The 21,372-nt window shown below is 38.5% G+C and overlaps 1 protein-coding gene across 3 annotated transcripts in view; it reads right to left on the bottom strand.

Annotated features, from left to right (window-relative positions):
• DCC (DCC netrin 1 receptor) overlaps positions 1-21,372 on the bottom strand; it is a 1,303,205-nt gene that overhangs the window by 709,302 nt on the left and 572,531 nt on the right. For all 3 annotated transcript variants that reach the window (XM_027525589.1, XM_027525591.1, XM_027525590.1), the window contains exon 3: positions 10,239-10,523. In XM_027525589.1, the coding sequence (XP_027381390.1) occupies positions 10,239-10,523 (285 nt within the window). The remainder of the gene's footprint in view (positions 1-10,238; positions 10,524-21,372) is intronic.

Genomic DNA, 21,372 nt, shown 5'->3' with positions numbered 1-21,372 from the left:
TAAAACGTGTGTGCATTTGTGATCACTTAGTCAGCTCCAACTCTTCGAGACCTCATGGACTGTAGCCTGCCAGACTCCTCTGTCCATGGGATTTTCCAGGCAAGAGTACCAGTGGGTTGCCATGCCCTCATCCAGGGGATCTTCCTGACCCAGGGATTGAACCTGTGTCTCCTGCATTGGCAGGTGGATTCTTTACCACTGAGCCATGTGGCAAGTACTGCCCTAATATGTGCTTTGAGCCAAAAAGTCCACTAAACTCCTCCTACCTCTCTATGGTTTTTCCTGTGGTCATGGATGGATGTGAGAGTTGGACTGTGAAGAAGGCTGAGCACCGAAGAATTGATGCTTTTGAACTGTGGTGTTGGAGAAGACTCTTGAGAGTCCCTTGGACTGCAAGGAGATCCAACCAGTCCATTCTGAAGGAGATCAGCCCTGGGTGTTCATTGGAAGGACTGATGCTGAAGCTGAAGCTCCAATACTTTGGCCACCTATTGCGAAGAGCTGACTCATTGGAAAAGACTCTGATGCTGGGAGGGATTGGGGGCAGGAGGAGAAGGGGACGACAGAGGATGAGATGGCTGGATGGCATCACTGACTCGATGGACGTGAGTCTCAGTGAACTCTTGGAGTTGGTGATGGACAGGGAGGCCTGGCGTGCTGCGATTCATGGGGTCGCAAAGAGTCAGACACGACTGAGCGACTGAACTGAACTGAACTCTGTATTTAGCATGTCTATTATTAAAAATCAGCCTAATTCACATGGATCACAGGAATCAAAACTAATTTATTAAAAAAAAAAAATCAGCTTCTGGTTCAAGATGGTGGAGGAGAAAGATGTACGCTCATCTCCTCTTGTGACAGCACCAAAATCACAACTAGTTGTTGAACAACCAACTTCAGGAGAATGATGGAAACCACCAAAAAAGATATCCCAAGTCCAAAGGCCAAGAAGCACCTGCAGCAAGATGGCAGGAAAAGCACACTCACGACAAAATCAAACCCCATACCCGTCAGGTGGGTGACCCACAAACTCAAGGACAAGAAGACCAAAAAAGTTCTCCCACTGCTGTGAAGGTTTGGAACCCCACGTCAGGCTTCCCAATCTGAGGACCTGACAAAGGGCCTGGGAATCTTCAGGGAAAATGACCTTGAAGCCCATCTGGATTTGATTACAAGATTTCCACAGGACTGGGGGAAACAGAGACTCCAATCTTGGAGCACCCCCCATAAAAGAAAAAACAACAACTCCATCAGGCAGAAAGCCAAGGAGCTTTGAACAGAGAGGAAAAAGGGAGCCATTTCTTAGAAGCTCTAGGATTCTGTTCGTTTCCTTCCTCATTTATACACCAATTCATTACTAAAAATGGCATCCTCTCTCTGTAAATACTCCTACATCTGTTCATATTTCCTCTTTTCTTCTCCATGTACACACACATATTTCTATTTGTAGTTGGAGCTTGGGAGAAGAGAGGGAATGTCTATTCTTGTCATTGGCATGTGGATATAGCCCTTCTGTCTCACAGGCAAAATCTGAGTCTATCAGTTTCATTCTATAGCAGATCTGAAGGAAGTGATTTTTCTTTTATAGAGTGATTTTTTTTTTTTTTAATTTTACAGCTGACAGTAGAATCGCAGAAAACAAATGTTGCCATTATGATGTGTCAAAGTTAGTTTAGGGAACCCAGAAATCTTCATAATTTATATAAATGCATAATGCAGCACTTAAAACTTTGCAGAAAAGTAATTTGTTATTCTAACTTTTTTTTTTTCTTATAAAGAACCAACCAAAAGTATTTGAAATATTTCCTATTTGGCCAATGTTGAATCAGCAAAGTTATACTCTTAACTAAAGAATGTCTTTCTAATAGGACTGAACTAGACAGGCTACCAGTTTTGTCAATTCTTTGTGACATCTGTACTTAGAGGCTATGTTTTGCTTCCAAACATCCTTAGAGAAAGCCTCTTGTTTATGTATGAGTTAGGGAAGACTACCTGATCCAGAGCTGCTAAGTGTCATATTCCTACTAAATGCAGAGCTGACCATATGCCAGCCCAGTAGACCCTTAGGAAAAGACAAGCTCTCTCCTTCTCAAGAAATGAATATTCAAACACTCTCAAGCACATCATTTTTGCTTTTAACCTTATGTGAAACAATAACCTTTCAGGGAATGAAAGTTAAGATTAGAATACATAATCAATAAACACAGAAAAACTAGTGGATTTTGTGAAGAAAAAATCACTAGTGACATTAGGATGAAACAGTAAGAAAAATGTCATAGACCGCCCCACCCCCCACCCCGCCAGTATTCCAAGTACTTTCAACCTGGACCTTGTTGATTACCCCAGGTACTTATTAACAAATTCAAAAACCAAATGGATATTATCTACTCATGGTCTTACATCAGATCAGATCAGATCAGATCAGTTGCTCAGTCATGTCCGACTCTTTGTGACCCCATGAATCGCAGCACGCCAGGCCTCCCTGTCCATCACCAGCTCCCGGAGTTCACCTAGACTCACGTCCATCGAGTCAGTGATGCCATCCAGCCATCTCATCCTCTGTCGTCCCCTTCTCCTCCTGCCCCCAATCCCTCCCAGCATCAGAGTCTTTTCCAATGAGTCAACTCTTCGTATGAGGTGGCCAAAGTACTGGAGTTTCAGCTTTAGCATCATTTCCTCCAAAGAAATCCCAGGGCTGATCTCCTTCAGAATGGACTGGTTGGATCTCCTTGCAGTCCAAGGGACTCTCAAGAGTCTTCTCCAACACCACAGTTCAAAAGCATCAATTCTTCGGCACTCAGCCTTCTTCACAGTCCAACTCTCACATCCATACATGACCACAGGAAAAACCATAGCCTTGACTAGACGGACCTTTGTTGGCAAAGTAATGTCTCTGCTTTTTAACATGCTATCTAGGTTGGTCATCACTTTCCTTCCAAGGAGTAAGTGTCTTTTAATTTCATGACTGCAGTCACCATCTGCAGTGATTTTGGAGCCCAGAAAAATAAAGTCTGACACTATTTCCACTGTTTCCCCATCTATTTCCCATGAAGTGATGGGACCAGATGCCATATCCAATAGTAAGTCAGCTTCAACTTACAAATATTTGAGACTTTGTTGCATCTGAATGGGATTTCATCAACTCTGTGAAACTGGTTATCTTTGTTATCCTGCATTGGTTTCAAGATCTAATAACTAATATATGAATAACTAACTAATATAATATAACATGATTGTCCACTGGTTTCTGTGCTCTTCCCAGCTCAGGCTCTCCAAAAGGGCAGGATAAACTTATCATCTGGGGTTGGAGGCAAATCATGTCATGAACTTTATTCACTAAATGGGCAGTACACAATAAAAAGTATCAGATTTTCTTTCAGTCAGGTTTCTATGCAAAAATAAACTGACTTAAAACTTGCTTTTAAAGTCAGTCTAGTAGAACAATATCCTATTTTATGAGATTGTTTTTTGGCCTGTACTTGTTATGTTTTAGCATTGGCGTTAAAGTTTTTAATCATTAGAATTTGTCTAGAAAATTTCTACTCTTAAACATTACAACCATTAAGGCAGAGTTGGGGATGAATGTGCATATAATAATAAAAATGATTCCTGGTAGAGAGAAGATTTGGAAAGGCTGATCTACTGCAACCTCTTAACAGATAAAGAAAATAAGAATTTTAGAGGATTGAACTAATTGGTAATAACTAATAAAGAACACATACTAAGAAGTCTTATCCATCTGCTAAACCTTTTTGCTAAGTCAGTGCCTTTTGTGATATCTCATATAGCCAAAGAAATTATGTTGATGGACAGGTAAGGATTCAAATCAGATATCAATGAGTTACTAGAGAGGAACTAGGTATGGGATACTCTGACTTCTAATAGATGTGTAAAGGAAATGCAGAAAGAGACTACTGTGGATAAGTAGCACAAACCATGTGCAATTAACTACCAGTAGGTAAATGAATGTTCAGATATCCAGAATCAAAGTCAAGTAAATTATTGTCAGAAAGATAATCTTGACATGAGAACCAAAATCTTTAAAGTTGGAATTTCTAGGATGCCAAAGTAATGATAGTTACTAAAGGTTTGGTAATTCCAGGCATTGCACTTGGTCAATAAAATTGAAGCTTCATAACCACCCTATGAAATGTATGATGTTACTTTCTGCATTTAGGAAGGTTAATAAATGCAGACTTAGATTAAGCAATTTGCTCTAATTGCACAGCCAGCAAGTGGGGAGACAGAGGCTTGTACTTTCATGTCAGGTTCCCTGCTTGTTTTACAACTTTTATTATAATAATAGTTCAAACTGGGAATTTTAAATATTCATTGATTAATCAGTAGTAATTCAATGTGAACCTAATCCACTGAAATATATATGATATCCCATATGCTGAGCCCTTCATGTAATCTGGATTATATCTGGTATAACAGTTAGGAAACACAAAGGTCACACGGTTAGAAAATACTATGGTCTTCTATTCTGCTCTCTTTTTAAATTTATCTAATTGGAGACTAATTACTTTACAATATTGTGGTGTTTTTTGCCTATTGACATGAATCAGCCATGGGTGTACCTGTGTTCCCCACCCTGAACCCCCTCCTACCTCCCTCCCCATCTCATCCCTCTGGGTTGTCCCAGTGCACCAGCCCTGAGCACCCTGTTTCATGCATCAAACTTGGACAGCTGATCTTTCTGACACATGGTAATATACACGTTTCAATACTATTCTCTCAAGTCATCCCAACCTTGCCTTCTCCCAAGAGCTCAGAAGTCTGTTCTTTATATCTGTCTCTTTTGCTGTCTCGTGTATAGAGTCTTTCTAAAGACCCTAATGTCTAAAGACATTACCATCTTTCTAAATTATATATATATATGCATTAATATACTATATTGGTGTTTTTCTTTCTGACTTACTTCACTCTGTATAATAGGCTCTGATTTCATCCACCTCATTAGAACTGATTCAAATGTGTTCTTTTTAATAGCTGAGTAATACTCCATTATGTATATGTACCACGACTTTCTTATCCATTCGTCTGCCCATGGACATCTAGGTTGCTTCCATGTCCTAGCTATTGTAAACAGGGCTGAATATAACATTGCTCTTTTCTAAGCACATATAAAAGAGAAGCATAAGAAATTATTTTACCCTGTTTATAGCATGGCTTAGGGAATAGTTTTATTCAAAGGCAGCCTAAAAAAAGAGAGCAAACAATGGGAAAATCCTTCAACACAGGAAAAAACGTTAAGTACAATCCCAAACTATCAGGTAATACGTTAATGTGATGTGTTCTTCACTTCCATGTTTGTTTTCCTGAGTGTGTGTTTCTGCCTTGAAATTCATTCCTCAAAAACCTTTGAGCATTCCCAATCACCAACAAAGTGAATAGTACCAAGTCTAACTTCCTAGACATGGGATTCAAGGTTCTTCATAACGTGGGTTCAGCTTCTAACTCCAGATTTATCATCTGCTATTATCATTCTACAAAGGGTTACTTCCTGATGATCAAGAACAGTAATCATCTCTATAAAGACCCTGCAAATTTTCCACCTACAACTGATGTATTCCTTGTCTGTATTGATTTGAAACTAGAGAGGCTTACCTGAATTTACCATTCCTTGTGTTATGTTAGTCATATGGCTACATGAATTAACTGGTTCGATTGTAAATCTCAAAACAAAGAACATGGCTTCTTTTATTTCCTCTACAGACCATTCTTTTGTAGAAATTATATAGCTAAATGGTAGCAAAGCGTAAACAACTTTGAAATATAGGTAACGTTTAATCAAACTACAAATTTTAATGCACCTATCAGTTAATAATAAATTTTTCTTGATGAGCAAATCCTGAAACTCTTTTAAACTCCCCCCCCCCCCCACCCAAGCATGGTTTTCCTTCTAAGTAATATGCCTTTTGGAATGGTTTGTATTAAAATTTATTCTGATAAAAACAAATATTATAGAGAAAAATCACTCAAAGTACATTTTAGTCCAATTTATTCCATTAAAAGCCAATGTCTCTAATTATACAGATATTTAGTTCACGTCTATATGGGACCTAGAGTCATCTAATTATAGTTAAATGAATGAACAACAGACTGAATAACCAATTGATCAATTCAATTAGGTCATTAAGAAAACTGAAATCAGAGTTCCAGTATAGAGGCCAGTTATTTTAGTCAACCTAGTGCCCAAAGCAGATTTATAATTCAGCAATTCAATCTACTGTTTGGCACTCAGACATGATGAAATCTGAATGAAACGAACTTGACAATCATTATGGCTGCTTCAATCTCTCCTGTGTTCACCATCATAGACAATGAGACATGTTAAGCCATTTCAACTCTTCCTTAGTGTTTTGTTATAAATATTTCCAAAAAAAAAATTCTTGAACAAAACTCACTGTTTAAAATGTACAATTCCTCTTAATTTTATTTTTGTCTTAAAACATTAATCATCAGATTAAATGAGTTACTTTTTCTCTCTTTAAATGAAAGAAATAATTACTCATTGAACCATGATAATTTACAATGTTACAGGAAATTTTCTTTTTAAACCCTGTAATCTGATTCGAGCCACAGTAACGCCAATACCTTGCCCCTAATATCAGGGAAAGTGCTGCTACCTAGCTTCAACTGAGAATGATGCCATGCTGCTGCTGCTGCTAAGTCGCTTCAGTCGTGTCCGACTCTGTGTGACCCCATAGACGGAAGCCCACCAGGCTTCCCGTCCCTGGGATTCTCCAGGCAAGAACACTGGAGTGGGTTGCCATTTCCTTCTCCAATGCATGAAGTGAAAAGTGAAAGTGAAGTCGCTCAGTCGTGTCTGACTCTTAGCGACCCCATAGACAACAGCCTACCAGGCTCCTCTGCCCATGGGATTTTCCAGGCAAGAGTACTGGAGTGGGTTGCCATTGCCTTCTCCGAATGATGCCATACCCTCCTCTTAAGTTACATCCGGTAAGTCTCCGAGACCTGTCATTAATATCCCCCTGTCCAGCTGCCCTTCTCAACCCCTTCTGATATCATTTTAGGAGCAGTTTTGATCAATTCTCTCCAGAATTAATGCTGCACATTCTACCACATCCTTCTTCCTGCGGTTTATCACCCTTATCTCCAGCTTTTCCACCAACACTTCCTGTGCCTCACAGCCCAGTTAAACCGAATGAAGGCAGTTCCTCATAGAAAAGCTTCTCTCTCTCCTCTTGGTTTTGCTGATCCTCCTGGGGTAATCTTCTCTTTGCCTACCTACTGCTTTTTCTTCAAGACTGGCACATTGGTGTTTCTTCTATAACTCAATGGTACTCTATTTCTTCTTCCAAAACACTGTCTACTTGCTTTGTCTGATTCTCCCACTAGATGATACTTTTTGGGGCATTATCTTTCAACTTTGTATCCCTAGCAACCTGTGTGATGGCAAGTACATAAGATTCACTCACAAGTTTATTGAACAAAGTATTTGTGTAGTGAATAAACTTCAACTGCTTGCTGAAACACAGTATTTCAAGACAATTCATTAATTCTTAAAATATGAATTTTATGAATCTTAGTTACTTGGTGATATTAAATACCTGATACATAGAAGTGACAACCAGAAATGTATTCTAATAAATTGGAATAAGAATATCAAATTATATGCTTTGTAGAAATGGATAACTCTCTATACACATCATAAAATGAAAATACTCTGAGTTGTGGTAAAAAACCAAGTGTTGAATCAAGCTGCAAAACTTCAAATTAGCATTTATATTTAAAACTAAATCATAAATAGATGTATTCATTCATCAACATAATATTTAAATGACTGTTGAAAAATTTATTTTTTAAAGAGTGGTAACAATACAGGTTACATTAATGCTTCTATGTCATGTTACTAATACAATGGGCTTCTATTTTAACTGAGTTTATGTTACCCTATTAAATGTGCATTCGTATAGAGAATGGACAATATATCTATGCAATTATGACTTCCTCAAATTGGAACTTCTAGAAAGTAGAAAGGAGAAGGCAATGGCACCCCACTCCAGTACTCTTGCCTGGAAAATCCCATAGATGGAGGAGCCTAGTAGGCTGCAGTCCATGGGGTCGCAAAGAGTCAGACACAACTGAACGACTTCACTTTCACTTTTCACTTTCATGCATTGGAGAAGGCAATGGCAACCCACTCCAGTGTTCTTGCCTGGAGAATCCCAGGGACGGGGGAGCCTGGTGGGCTGCCGTCTATGGGGTCACACAGAGTCGGACACGACTGAAGTGACTACTTAGCAGCAGAAAGTAGAAATTGATTCAGAAAGCATTGGCATCATTTTAAAAATGAGAAAAACCACAATGGCAACTAAAAGAAGCTGAAATTGAGCTTCATCCTTTTATTCATTCTCTCACTGAATTTTGTACTTGCAATAGATGTGACCTCTAAACCAACTTGCAATCTTGGGGATAAATGGGACAAATGTGGCCCTTCAACAGATTCTTTATGGGATCAGTACTATAGAAGACAGGCTTAATCAAGTATGCTAACAGCATGGGTCTGTTTGGTACCTCAGCTCATAACTCCTTTGTGGAATTTTTATTTGAATTCATAAAACTTGCAGAAACATACTCATTAGATGTAATAATTTTTAAAAATAATAGTTCTTATCCAGGTAAGAAATATCTGTACACTTCCAAAGTACACTTATGTATTCTTGACTTTAGCTGGATAACAATATGAAATTTGGTTTTAAATAAATCCCCATGGATTACAATGCAAATGTATTTCACAAGGTGAACAAATAAATGTAAATGGCAATTTGATGATTATGTCTCTGTCTTTCAAAAGTTTCCATTTCAGATTTAATATTTAATTAGTCCAACTTTATCCCTTAATGCCACTAGAAAACAGACTTTTTGGTCATATTAAGATAATCAAACATATTCTTGCCAATTTTCCACGTGGCTTACCTGGGTTTCTCATCTGATTGACCGAGATACATTATTTAGGCTATGTGAATATAAATATTTAAAATTTTTGTGTATCTAATGGCTGCCTAAATAAATGCATGCTCGTGCTGGGAATAAACACTACATTTGCATCTGTCGCTGCCCAGAGAATGGAAGGACACAGTATCACTGATGGTTATTGACACAATTAATCAGTATCCCTGTGACAAAGAGTCCACAAAAGAGTTAGAAGAGATTTTAGAGACATCCTTACTAAAGTCTTGGAAACTTTCAATCGAATTACCAGTTTGCATTTGGAATGACATATGGATGTTACCCTCTACTTAGCTAAGTGACTTGTAATAATTACACCCAGGATGTTGAGACAGAGCCAAAGTCAGTGCTTTGACAGTGAGTCTGTCACAATTACTTAAGTGTTGCTGTTTTTGTGAGTCTCACAAATGAGTCTAAGCAAATCCTAGAAATAAAATTAAATGAGAAAGTAGATATTACTGGGCTGGCCAGAAAGTTCATTTGGGATGTTACAAAATATCCAAACAAACTTTTTGGCCAACCCAATACACAGCCCTAAGAAGGTAGCAGCTATTGGACAGGATCTTAGAAAATGTCCATTCCAATCATCGATTATTTAGGAGAGAAAAATGAGGCCAGAGTCCTAAGGATTTTGCAGGGAAGAGAGGAGGAGATAAGAGATGGAGAGAAACAGCTTTCTTTATCATATCAATCACACTGGATTGTAGCTACTTCTATGTCCAGAACTCAAAAAATCCAGGCTCTGTGTCAGTCTTAGTCATTTCTGGATCCTTAGTATTTAGTGCAATGCTTCTCAGAAATGAGTGTATATATGGATGAGCACATGAATGTTCAGTATTACCTTGGGGAAGGCTCTTAACCTTGCTAAACCTCACCTTCATCCTCTGCAAACAGGGATAAAGGTAACTACTTCTTAGACTATTATCAAAGGAAAGTTTAAAAAAAATAATAGTGTTCAGCAATGGACTTTGCACAAAGCAGCACTTGTTAAGTATTAATGGAATGAGTGAGTGAATGAAATCAATCATAACGAAAATACCCATTTCTCTGGAAAGTTCTACCACAAGACATGGAAAGGTAAGAAAAGCTTTTGGCATATCCTTTTCTAATGGTTCAGTTAGAAAAGAGGGAAAATATAAAACTAAACCCAATAAGCAATACAGAACTTAAAAACAACTTCCAAATACATGTTCAAGGAAAAATTATTCAAACTACTCTAGACAATATAATTCTGAAGAGAATAAAGAACACTGCAATACCTGATAAGATTCTGACTTCTGCTTCATTTCCTGTTCTTGAGCTGGCTGGATTCCTGGCTAAGCATCGATAGATCCCAATGTCCCCCGGTTGAAGTCGACTGATCTGCAAGGCTCCAGAGGGCAAGACCACCACTCGGGAGTCGCCAGGGATGGGAGTCAGGTCTTGCTGGTTTTTCTGCCAGTGTATTGTTGGCATCGGCTCCCCAATGACTTCACACTTGAGTAACACCGTGTCACCCATGAAAGCCGTGATAGATTCTGTCTGGGAGAGGAACCTCAGGGGTCCTAGGAGAAACATGAAGAATGAAGAATAAATCTTTCAGATGAGTCACAATCATCCCCAAATAAGATAATCATATCTGTATTCTTGATAGAAAACCAAGATAAAAGTACTTTGGTCACATAATGCACAGAGTTGACTCACTGGAAAAGACCCTGATCCTGGGAAAGATGGAGGGCAGCAGGAAAAGGGGTAACAGAGGATGAGATGGTTGGATGGCATCACCGACTCAATGGACATGAGTTTAAGAAAACTGGGAGTTGGTGATGGACAGGGAAGCGTGGCGTGCTGCAGTCCACAGGGTTGCAAAGAGTTGGACACGACTGAGTGACTGAACAACAAAAGCAGTTTCAAGAAAGATGGGCCATATTAACCATCAATTTTAGTAACAGAGAACAGTCTTTCACAGATTGACTGCTTAAGATAAATAATCATCAGAATTTATCAGTTATGCTGTGGCAGAATGAAAAAATGTTTATGTAGGAATTAGACTTTTTTTTTTTTATTTCTAGCCTGTCTGGGCCACCTATTCCATGTGAGTCTTCCAGTAACTTGTTTCATTTCTTTGGGCTATAAAATGGGATAACAATAAATTCAGCTCATACAACTACTGTGATGTTCATTTGAAATAACATGTAAAAAGATACATAGATAATTAAGCAAAGGTAGGGAAAAAAGAAAAGAGAAAAATAAATAAAAACTGACCACTACTGAGCATAAAGCATGGTGAGAGAAGCCTCCTCCACCATGCTGTTGTATATAAAAAGGTAGAAGATATTTGGAGCCTACCATCTTGAACCTCCTTCTGTGAATAGATGGATTACTTGTGACCCTAATGCTTTGGCCATGAAAGCATTTCTTTATGATTGCAAACATATCTGAATGAGTTTCGTCACCACTGATGGATCCTGGCAATTTTACTTTCTAGAGTTAATTCAAATCAACAATTTTAATTTCTTGATTTATCTTCTATTCATCATAGTTATATTCTACTTTTTAAAAAATTTTTACTGGGTTTGGTTTCATTGTATGTGCATTTCACAATAAGATTTGATTCACTCATCAGTTTGGGTTTCATGTCAAGTTTTTCTGCTCATATTTATCTTACTGTAATTTTTATTTTATAGATTTATTTTAACTAGGCCAAAATTTCCTAGGTCTTGGTTTAAATTTTCTAAGGAAACTTTCTACCAATGTTTAGTCAATAACAAATTCTAATGTGTTCAGTGTGAAATACCGTTAATTTTATTTGGGGGTATATTAATTCTTGGGGTCGCAAAGAGTAGGACACGACTGATCGACTGATCTGATCTAATCTGATATTAATTCTTACAAACCTAACTCTCCAGGTAATCTGATAAAAGTTTTGCTGGGGTGAAAAGTGCGAAGGCAAAACAGCCTAAGTTAAAACATCATAATTTAACGTGGGAGACAATCAGGAATGCTGTGGAGAAGTCTCATATTCTAGGTTAAGGTAATATTTCATGTCCCTTTCAGAGATTATTCTTTTGAGCCACAAGATAGCTGAATTCATGAAAAAGGAAATCACATCAATATTATATTCAGAATAGATAAAGGTTGCCAAAGATGGTATGCCACTTTTTATAGTCACAATCCTAAACAGACCTACATACCTGGAGATGTGACATTATGGTTCAGCAAGAACAAATCATTCTAGACCACATGGAAACAGTAACTTTGATGCACATGTTAATTTATCAATTGAAATTTATCCTACACATAGGTACTAAAATTACTCATCTGGAGTCTGTATCCGTGGAGCTATGAGTTTGTCTCAGCAGTGCAGATGTTTCTACAGTGGGAGCCAACCATATGCTTAATTTTCTCCTTACTTAGCTAACTGGAACTAATCTCTAACTATTCTGGATCCACTACTGAATGAAGACCAAAAGAAATCAGTTAACTTGTGCCCTGCCTCATTGTTCCAAGTCCAGTTTCCAAGCCGTTTGTAGCGTAGAATCTCGGGCACATTCAAAAGAAGGCAGCTTAATCTACTACTGATTAGCTTCAATATGGATTTAAAGCATGCAGCTGAACAGAGAATGGTTTATATATACTACATTAAGCAAATCTGCAATGACATGTGGCCAGATGTCATGACGGTTACATGGGTCAAGATATTTTTCAAATGTATTCTTTTTAATGGCTGAGTAATACTCCATTGTGTATATGTACCACAGCTTTCTTATCCATTCATCTGCTGATGGACATCTAGGTTGCTTCCATGTCCTGGCTATTATAAACAGTGCTGCGATGAACATTGGGGTACACGTGTCTCTTTCCCTTCTGGTTTCCTCAGTGTGTATGCCCAGCAGTGGGATTGCTGGATCATAAGGCAGTTCTATTTCCAGTTTTTTAAGGGATCCCCACACTGTTCTCCATAGTGGCTGTACTAGTTTGCATTCCCACCAACAGTGTAAGAGGGTTCCCTTTTCTCCACACCCTCTCCAGCATTTATTGCTTGTAGACTTTTGGATTGCAGCCATTCTGACTGGTGTGAAATGGTACCTCATAGTGGTTTTGATTTGCATTTCTCTGATAATGAGTGATGTTGAGCATCTTTTCATGTGTTTGTTAGCCATCTGTATGTTCTAATGAGGTGGATGAAACTGGAGCCTATTATACAGAGTGAAGTAAGCCAGAAGGAAAAACACCAATACAGTATACTAACGCATATATATGGAATTTAGAAAGATGGTAACAATAACCCGGTGTACGAGACAGCAAAAGAGACACTGATGTATAGAGCAGTCTTATGGACTCTGTGGGAGAGGGAGAGGGTGGGAAGATTTGGGAGAATGACATTGAAACGTGTAAAATATCATGTAAGAAACGAGTTGCCAGTCCAGGATCGATGCATGATACTGGATGCTTGGGGCTGGTGCACTGGGATGACCCAGAGGGATGGTATGGGGAGGGAGGAGGGAGGAGGGTTCAGGATGGGGAACACATGTATACCTGTGGCAGATTCATTTTGATATTTGGCAAAACTAATACAATTATGTAAAGTTTAAAAATAAAATAAAATTAAAAAAAAATAAAAGCATAAAAAAAAGAGATATTTTTCAAACACATTTCTGACTTATTTGATAATGTTCTTCTTGGTGTCCATCCCTAGCATTTTATTTTATAGTTAAGGAAACATAGCTTGGGAATAATTTACCCACACCTATGAGTTATACATTTTATACAAAGTAGATAAGAATAAAACATTTGTGATCAGCTGACAGAATATCTGGATACTTTTATATATTCATATATATGGTCCTGTACAAGTTAACACACACTGGATAAAATTCTAAACACGTATTTTACATCTGAATGTCTGTGGTATTCAAAAACTTCACTTGCAGAGTTCTAGACTTAGAATGAAACATAAATTGAAAGAGTAATTCAAACTGTACTCAATAGACGATTCCTCTATATAAACTTCATCTAGCCCGAAGAATCATAGATAAGGCATGAGACTGTATATGAATATAATTAGGCTTGATGGAATTGGCTACTATTGCGCATGCTTATTCACTATGCATTCTATGGTGATTTCAGATCTTAACAAACAGGGGGTGGGGATCGACTTTAACTTAAAATTTAATGAAACGATGTTTGAAAACTTCAAATAGTGGATTATTTGACATAGAGAGAAAATATAAACATGATTTGTATCTTTTCCTTTTTGTCTCTACAAAAGAAACCCCACATATCAAAAAGCAATTCTAAGTTTGCGAGGTTCTATATGGCTTGAATTAGTGCTCCCGATATTGTGCTACCTTTGTGCACTCACATCTCATGGCAGTGTAACAAACCAGCAACAGTATTAAAAGAAGAAGTTATAGCCTATCAACTTAGCACCATATTTTCAAGGCACAAGTACAAGCACCTAGTTATAAACATTAAACTCACTGCAATTTATAAGGATGAAATACAATATTCTCATAAGTCATTTAATGCTCTAATTCAATATAAAGACATAGGTATAATTTTAATTATATCCTTATGAAAAACAGTTACTTGCTCATCAAGAGCCTTTTCATGGAAAGAGCATGGTTCAACTCATTGGATCACATTTGACTAACTGTAAGCATAATGGGGGGCTTCCCAGGTGGCTCAGTAGTAAAGAATCTGCCTGCCAATGCAAGAGATGCAGGTTTGATCCCTGGGTTGGAAAGATCCCTTGGAGAAGGAAATGGCAACCCACTCCAGCATTCTTGTCTGGAGAATCCCTTGGACAGAGAAGCCTGCTGGGCTACAGTCCATAGCGTTTCTAAGAGCAAGACATTTCTTAGCAACTAAACAACAACAATCATAGCAAGAATGGTATTCCTATCACTACCCTTTTCTCGCCTAAATCCATCCTAAACATAGTCAAAAGATTAGTGTTTCTAAATCACCAAAAGTTTTGGTTTCACTCAAGAAACTCTAAAATTCCATTTTCTAGTATCGTCTTAGACAAATATCCTGTTACCCAAGAATCCACACAGTGTTCCTTCCAGGCTCACCTTCCATAACTCCTGCAAAAGAATACTCAGATCTATTGACCAGGTCTAGACCTGGCTCCTTCTCGATGGTATTTCTCATTATATTTCCTCTAAAGAGGTATACCTTCTCCCCTAACATCTACCTACCAAAACTGTCGTTCTTCTTAGAGTACTAAGTCAAAAAACCCTCTTTTCCTTAATCTTACTTATTGGAAATCATCTCTCAATCCTTTAATTTTTAAAGGACGTAAAGACAGTATGACAGTTGATGGTATAAATAAAAGGATTATCAGTATTTACATGTTTGTATATGTATTTTTAAGTCCACAGAGCATAGCAAATATCTACTGAAAGAAAAAAATATAGATATTTACTGAGGTTCTGTGTCTATGTAGACTATTGCAAGACCGCAAATTTTGATAATTGCATTTGAGTGCTGGTTTATCACTTTCTTACCTACTCTGTGGCAGTTTGGGACAACAAATAATACACCTGGGTGCCAGATTACCTTGTGTCACTTCTGTGGTTCATCATTTAGCCAAATCTTGGCTTATTAAAAACAAAAAACAAAACAGAAAACAGAACAGACAATTCAACATAAAGAGCAATTGATCATCTCTAACTGTTAGAGGCTGCTTTTTGACTTGGCATCAACCAACTGGGTTGAATTCTGGGATGGTGCTTCTGGTAATTTTAAAAACCAAGTGGAACCTCCCTCTTCTCTCTGGGAATGTCCCACTTTTGGCCAAGAATAGACAGCATTGTTATTTTTTTTTTAATTGTTGCTCCTTTCCTCCATTTGACATCAGTCTGTAAATGGAGAAACAATACCAAAACAATATCACAATGAAATATCCAAAGAACAGAAAACCCTAAATAAACCCTCAAAGTTGGCCTCAGGGTCTACATTTCACAAGAACCATCAACTCAACCTTCACGCAGTGTGACTCATTGGAGAACTATCAGATCCAGATCAATGACACAGGAAACTTGAGTTTTATCATTGATCCTACTCTGTTCCTTCATAAACTACCTCCTTTCCTTCCCACAACAGCTCTTCGAGTAACTGTCGCTACCTTACAGATGGACCTTGGAAGCAAACTCATTCAAATGTTTACATTATGTACAATTGTTTAAAGAAAGTTTTGTCCTGAATGATACTCTTTTAAATATCCTATTTTCCCAAGCTAAGTGAAAATGTCCCCAAAAGAGTTCCTTTTATATAACGGTACCTCCTGGCTCCTCAACCCCCAAGTATCAGCATAATACTTGTAAACTCCTTTTAGTAAGTACACTCTGCCCCAGATTGAATTCTTACAAACTTCAGCCTGAATAATTTTGCAATTAAAAATAGCACATGAACCTATGGTTGGTGTTTCTATGGAAGCCTTTCACAGTTAGCCTTGGGGGAAGGCTGTTTGCAAGAATGAATTGTAGTCAAAGTTCCTATCTTCTTGGTTAGCCTGGCCCAGGATTCTAAGAAACTTTTAGGCTTGTCAGAGAAGTCTCATCACAGCTAACTGGCAGGTTTACACATTACCTGCACCTCTGTGTATTAACAAAGACCAGCACCTATTACTGAGGAGGACAGTTCAGGAAAGAACACGCTGTTTATACATAAGGACAAGTCAGACACGTATATGTGGTGACTCCATTTTATTCCTTGCTATATGATAAGGAATGATAAACACAGACACTGATAACTCAGATTTTATAAGCTGCTAATAATAAAAGTGCCTGTGCTTCAACATTAGGAATTTTACTGATGTCAACTATCCTAATTACAGTTGTATAGGAAGCATTACATGTTAGCAAGAGATATATAGCCATTATGAGTGTAACAAGGAGAAATGGGTGTTCCCTATTTCAGTTTCTAAAAGGATCCTTCCTAATTCTCCAGCTAATTTTAACACTAAAACGATTCATTATCTATTTATATAGCTTACTTTGTTAAATGTTGCTCAAGGCCTAATAAACAGCCATAACTACAATTCTTTTCTAGAACATTTACTAACTATGGACTGTAGCCTATGAGGCTCCTCAGTCCATGGGATTTTCCAGGCAAGAATGCTGGAGTGGATTGCCATTTCCTTCTCCAGAGGATCTTCCCAACCCAGGAATTGAACCCGGGTCTCCCGCATTGCGGGCAGACGCTTTACCGTCTGAGCCACCAGGGAATCCCTTACTAACTATACTAAGACTTAATTACCTGGTATTTAATAGTGCCAACATAGTACCAGAATTCTCATGTCCTCAGAGGGGCCTTCCCCAAATCTAGATAGAATTATTCCTATGTGCCTCCAATTATTCCTATGTGCCTCCTTTGCAACATTCACTTCAGTTATAATTTATTAACTGTGGAATTAATTTAATAGCCATCTTCCCAGCTAATCTGTAAATTCCAGATAAGTAGAGCTGGTTCTATTTTATTCTGTATTCTCAACACTTAGCCCAGTGCATGGCATATCATTATCCATCAGTATATGTTGAATGAAAAGATATGCATGCTGGATTAGGGAAACATCCCAGACTCTTATACATTGGGAAATGTAGGAAGAAGAGCATACAAAGATTTCTTCATGGAAAGTGAAAAAGGGTTGAAGCTATTAAACAGACAAAGTCAACCCATACAGATCTTTATTTGAAAAGACTGGGGGAGGGCACGTGTCCAGTGCATCCATGGAAATTTTGTCTAAGCCCGATAAGTTTAAATTGTGGAACAGTGATATTTCTAACGAGATTTCCCCATTCTTCCTTCAAATCACTGTCCTGGGAAACAAGCTTATCAATGGTCTCAGGACCAGCCCCGTCCCAGCTGGGACAGACTGGGTAGCGGCTCCAGTCATCAGTCAGGCTCTGGCCAATACATTTTTTTTTTCCAAGAGCTCAGCACAACCAAACTGTTGGCTGTCAGCTGGGCAGTAGAAATGTTAATAGCAAAGCAGCAAACATTTTTCATTTGGGCTTTTCCTTTGTGATGCTAAAAAATGAGGTAAAAAATCACCATGGCAATGAATACAAAGCTGGTAAATCTGCAGGGACATCAAAAGTGTTAGGCTCTCAGAATTAAAATAATGAGAACAATAGTCTCTCCGCACCCTTCTACCCATGCGCTCATGGGCACTCACACACACCACATGGGGTAGCAGAGAAACCTTTCCACGGGCGCAGTCACCAAGTTTGAAGAGCTTAGACATGCACTCTCATCCATTTAAACCTAAACTACCTCTGCTTTTTAAGCTGAAGTGGACATACTCCAGTGGAAACATTCCATTCCAGGTTTATGCCAAGACTCTCCTCTTCCCCCTGGGAGGCCTCTCCACCCACAGCGCCCCCAGACTGGGCCTATTCCTTCTTTTATATTCTAATCTCAATGTGGCACATGCTTCTGATTTGCTCTCTGGCCTCCTTGGCAGACTATCAGGATCCCTGTCTCCTCCTATAGAAGGGCTAATTATTAAGTAATTAAAGTTCATTTAATACAAACAGACATCAATCGGAGGACAGACCTTGCAGTTGCAAACCCTGTCTTGCTTTTAAATATTCAGCAACGTGGTCATATCCTGCGACCGCCAGGGGAGAGCTGCCTTCAATGCTTTGTTCGCTCCAAATTAAAGCCTCACAGCTACGTCCCTTCAAAGCCAGACCTTGTTTGCCCCCTTTTAATTTTCAAATTAGCCCAGGGGGAGAGAATAGACATAATTCAAAGAGAGGTTTTCCAGATTTGGTTGCTTTTCAGCAGCCAAAATACCAACAAAGGATTCTTAGAATACATGATAAGCATATTTCTCTATGTTCCTCTGAGAGTTATCATTTCCCTTCTTTAGTTTTTTCCCCAAGTTTTTGTTTTAGCATCTTCATTTTCACTGGTGAAATGACAGGCTCCTAGGTGGCTGGCTGAAAAGTGGTGGCTGGAATGTGGCATTGCAAACCAAGTCTAGGAAGTGTGTCTGGCGGGTACCAGCCACTCTCCTCCAGTGTGTGGTCTGGGAAGAAGTATCCATGTGGCCGATTAGTTGAACTCACAAGGATGTAACAGAAGAAGTATGAAAGGGAAAGAAAACTGTAGGCAAATGATACAGTTTGTCCAGCTGTGCAAGATTAGAAGCATGTACATAACTCATTTCCCTGGCAAAAAAAAAAAATTGGGAGAAATGTCATCATATAAGACTTTCTTGGAATCACCCATGTGGTTTATTCAACATAAACACTCTAGGGACTGCTCTGGTGGCTCGAGTGGCTAGGAATCCACCTCTCAATGAAGAGGACACAGGTTCCATCCCTGGTCTGGGAAGAACCCACATGCTGTGGGGCAACTAAGCCCACGCACCACAAGTATGGAGCCTGTGCTTGGCAACAAGAGAAGCCACAACAACGAGAACCCCACGCCCGGCAACTAAAGAGCATCCCCTGCTCACTGCAACCAGGGGAAGCCTGTGTGCAGCAATGAAGACCCAGCACGGCCAGAATTAAATACACAAATAAAACACTCTCTAACGGGCTGGTATTTTCCCAGATCTTTCGAAACTGATTACACATTAGACTTGGAATCAAGTGGTCATTTTGGGAACTCCTGTAATCCATGAGTGATCAAGAGTCAGTTTGAATAGAGGTCTATCATCATTTCATCAACTTGCCTTGTTAGGTTCTTGGCCTTCATATCCATTGGAGCAATTCAGGATTCTCCAAGTCACCCCTGTTAATAGCAGCCTTAGGGCCTCTGGTAGCCAACATCACACCTTCGTAAGAATTCGAAAAGGGTGCTCTCTTTGAAGGGATGAGTGTACAAAGGTGTTCCGTGGGATTGGCTAGCAAATCTAGACTTGGGCTTCAGGGCCTGCCTAACCTTTGCTTGGAGACTGTTCTCACACATGAACTATACCCATGTAACTGACAGCTCTGTCCACCCTCTCTTGACTTCATGATCCGCAATCAGTCAAGCATGATTCAGCTTGGCTCATCCATGTCTTTTGTTAAGTCTAGGATCAACAGAGGCAGATCTTAGAAGCATGTTTCCAGGTAGCAAGTTAATAACTATTTTTCCTCATCCTTCTGAGCTATTATGCAATATGTATTTCCCAGAACATGAATAAATAATGAACAGAGCTATATCACCTCTTCCTCAAAGTTACATGGTATTATATTCACAGAGAGAGATTCTTTTTCAAATTTAATCAAATCATATTGAACATCAATGCCATTTTTGTCCTATGAGTTGATACACTGCCTTTGAAAAGTGATTCATCAATGTATATCATAACAATGGAACTCAAGAACTTCACTTCTAGGAATTTTTCCATAAACATATAAAAAAAAAGCTATACACACACACACAATTATTCAGTACAGCATTATTTAAAATAGTAAACATTAGAATATGAGCTAATTGCTGATTATTATAAGCAACTGATGATTGCAGAAGCAAATTATGGAATATCCAGCATACTTAACATAATACAACCATATAAAATTGTTAATATTTTTTAAAGTGAAGAAAATTATTTCTTTTTTTTTTCTCTAGAACAAGCATATCTGAAAGTATACAAAGGGACATTTTGCTAATGATTCTAACCCTCTATTCAGTGTGGATTAAAAAAAAAAACAACTATTCACAAGCATATTGATTTTCATGAAAAGATGTTTACTTCCATAGGCTTTGACAATAACTTTATTTTCATTCTCTACTTTGCAGATAAAATTCTTATTACAAAACCTGAGATTGGTTTATAATCAATAGTAATGAATAATTTTACAGAATTCAGGCTCAGGCTTTCCATCAAGCTTAAATTTCATTACGCATGGCTAACAAATGGTCACAACATTCATGAAAGCTGATTATGAATGTGGCTGATATTTGCTGGGTCAACCTGTAAACTGGGCTTGTTTCAAGGCAGGCAAATCATCCAAACAACAGAAAAGCAAGCTTTTAAAGTTGTATGACTTTTTGTTTTACATCAAGTAACTGTCACCAGCCCTTCCCTACTATCTAGGTTCTCCAGATAACCCTGCCACAAATCTCCACCACCACTGATTACATCATCTTATGGGAATTTCCAAAGTACTTTTCGTTCATTCACTTTTTCAGTCAGTGTGGTGGTTAATTTCATATGTGGATATAAGTACGCCATGGGGTGCTAAGACTTTCGGTTAAATGTTATTCTGAGTGTATCTGTGAAATGTTTGTAGACTAATATTTGAATCAGGAGACTGAGGAAAGCAGACTGTCCTCCCTGGTGGGGCTCATCCAGTCCATTGAGGCCTTGCACAAAACAAAAAGGTGGAGTAAGAGGATTCACTCTTTCCGCCTGACTTTGAGCTGGGACACCAGGTTTCTCAAGCATTCAGACTGAAACCA

This window comes from Bos indicus x Bos taurus, chromosome 24 (assembly GCF_003369695.1).
Source record: "Bos indicus x Bos taurus breed Angus x Brahman F1 hybrid chromosome 24, Bos_hybrid_MaternalHap_v2.0, whole genome shotgun sequence".
NCBI classification, from domain to species: domain Eukaryota; kingdom Metazoa; phylum Chordata; class Mammalia; order Artiodactyla; family Bovidae; genus Bos; species Bos indicus x Bos taurus.
This window is presented reverse-complemented; position numbering and strand designations above follow the sequence as displayed.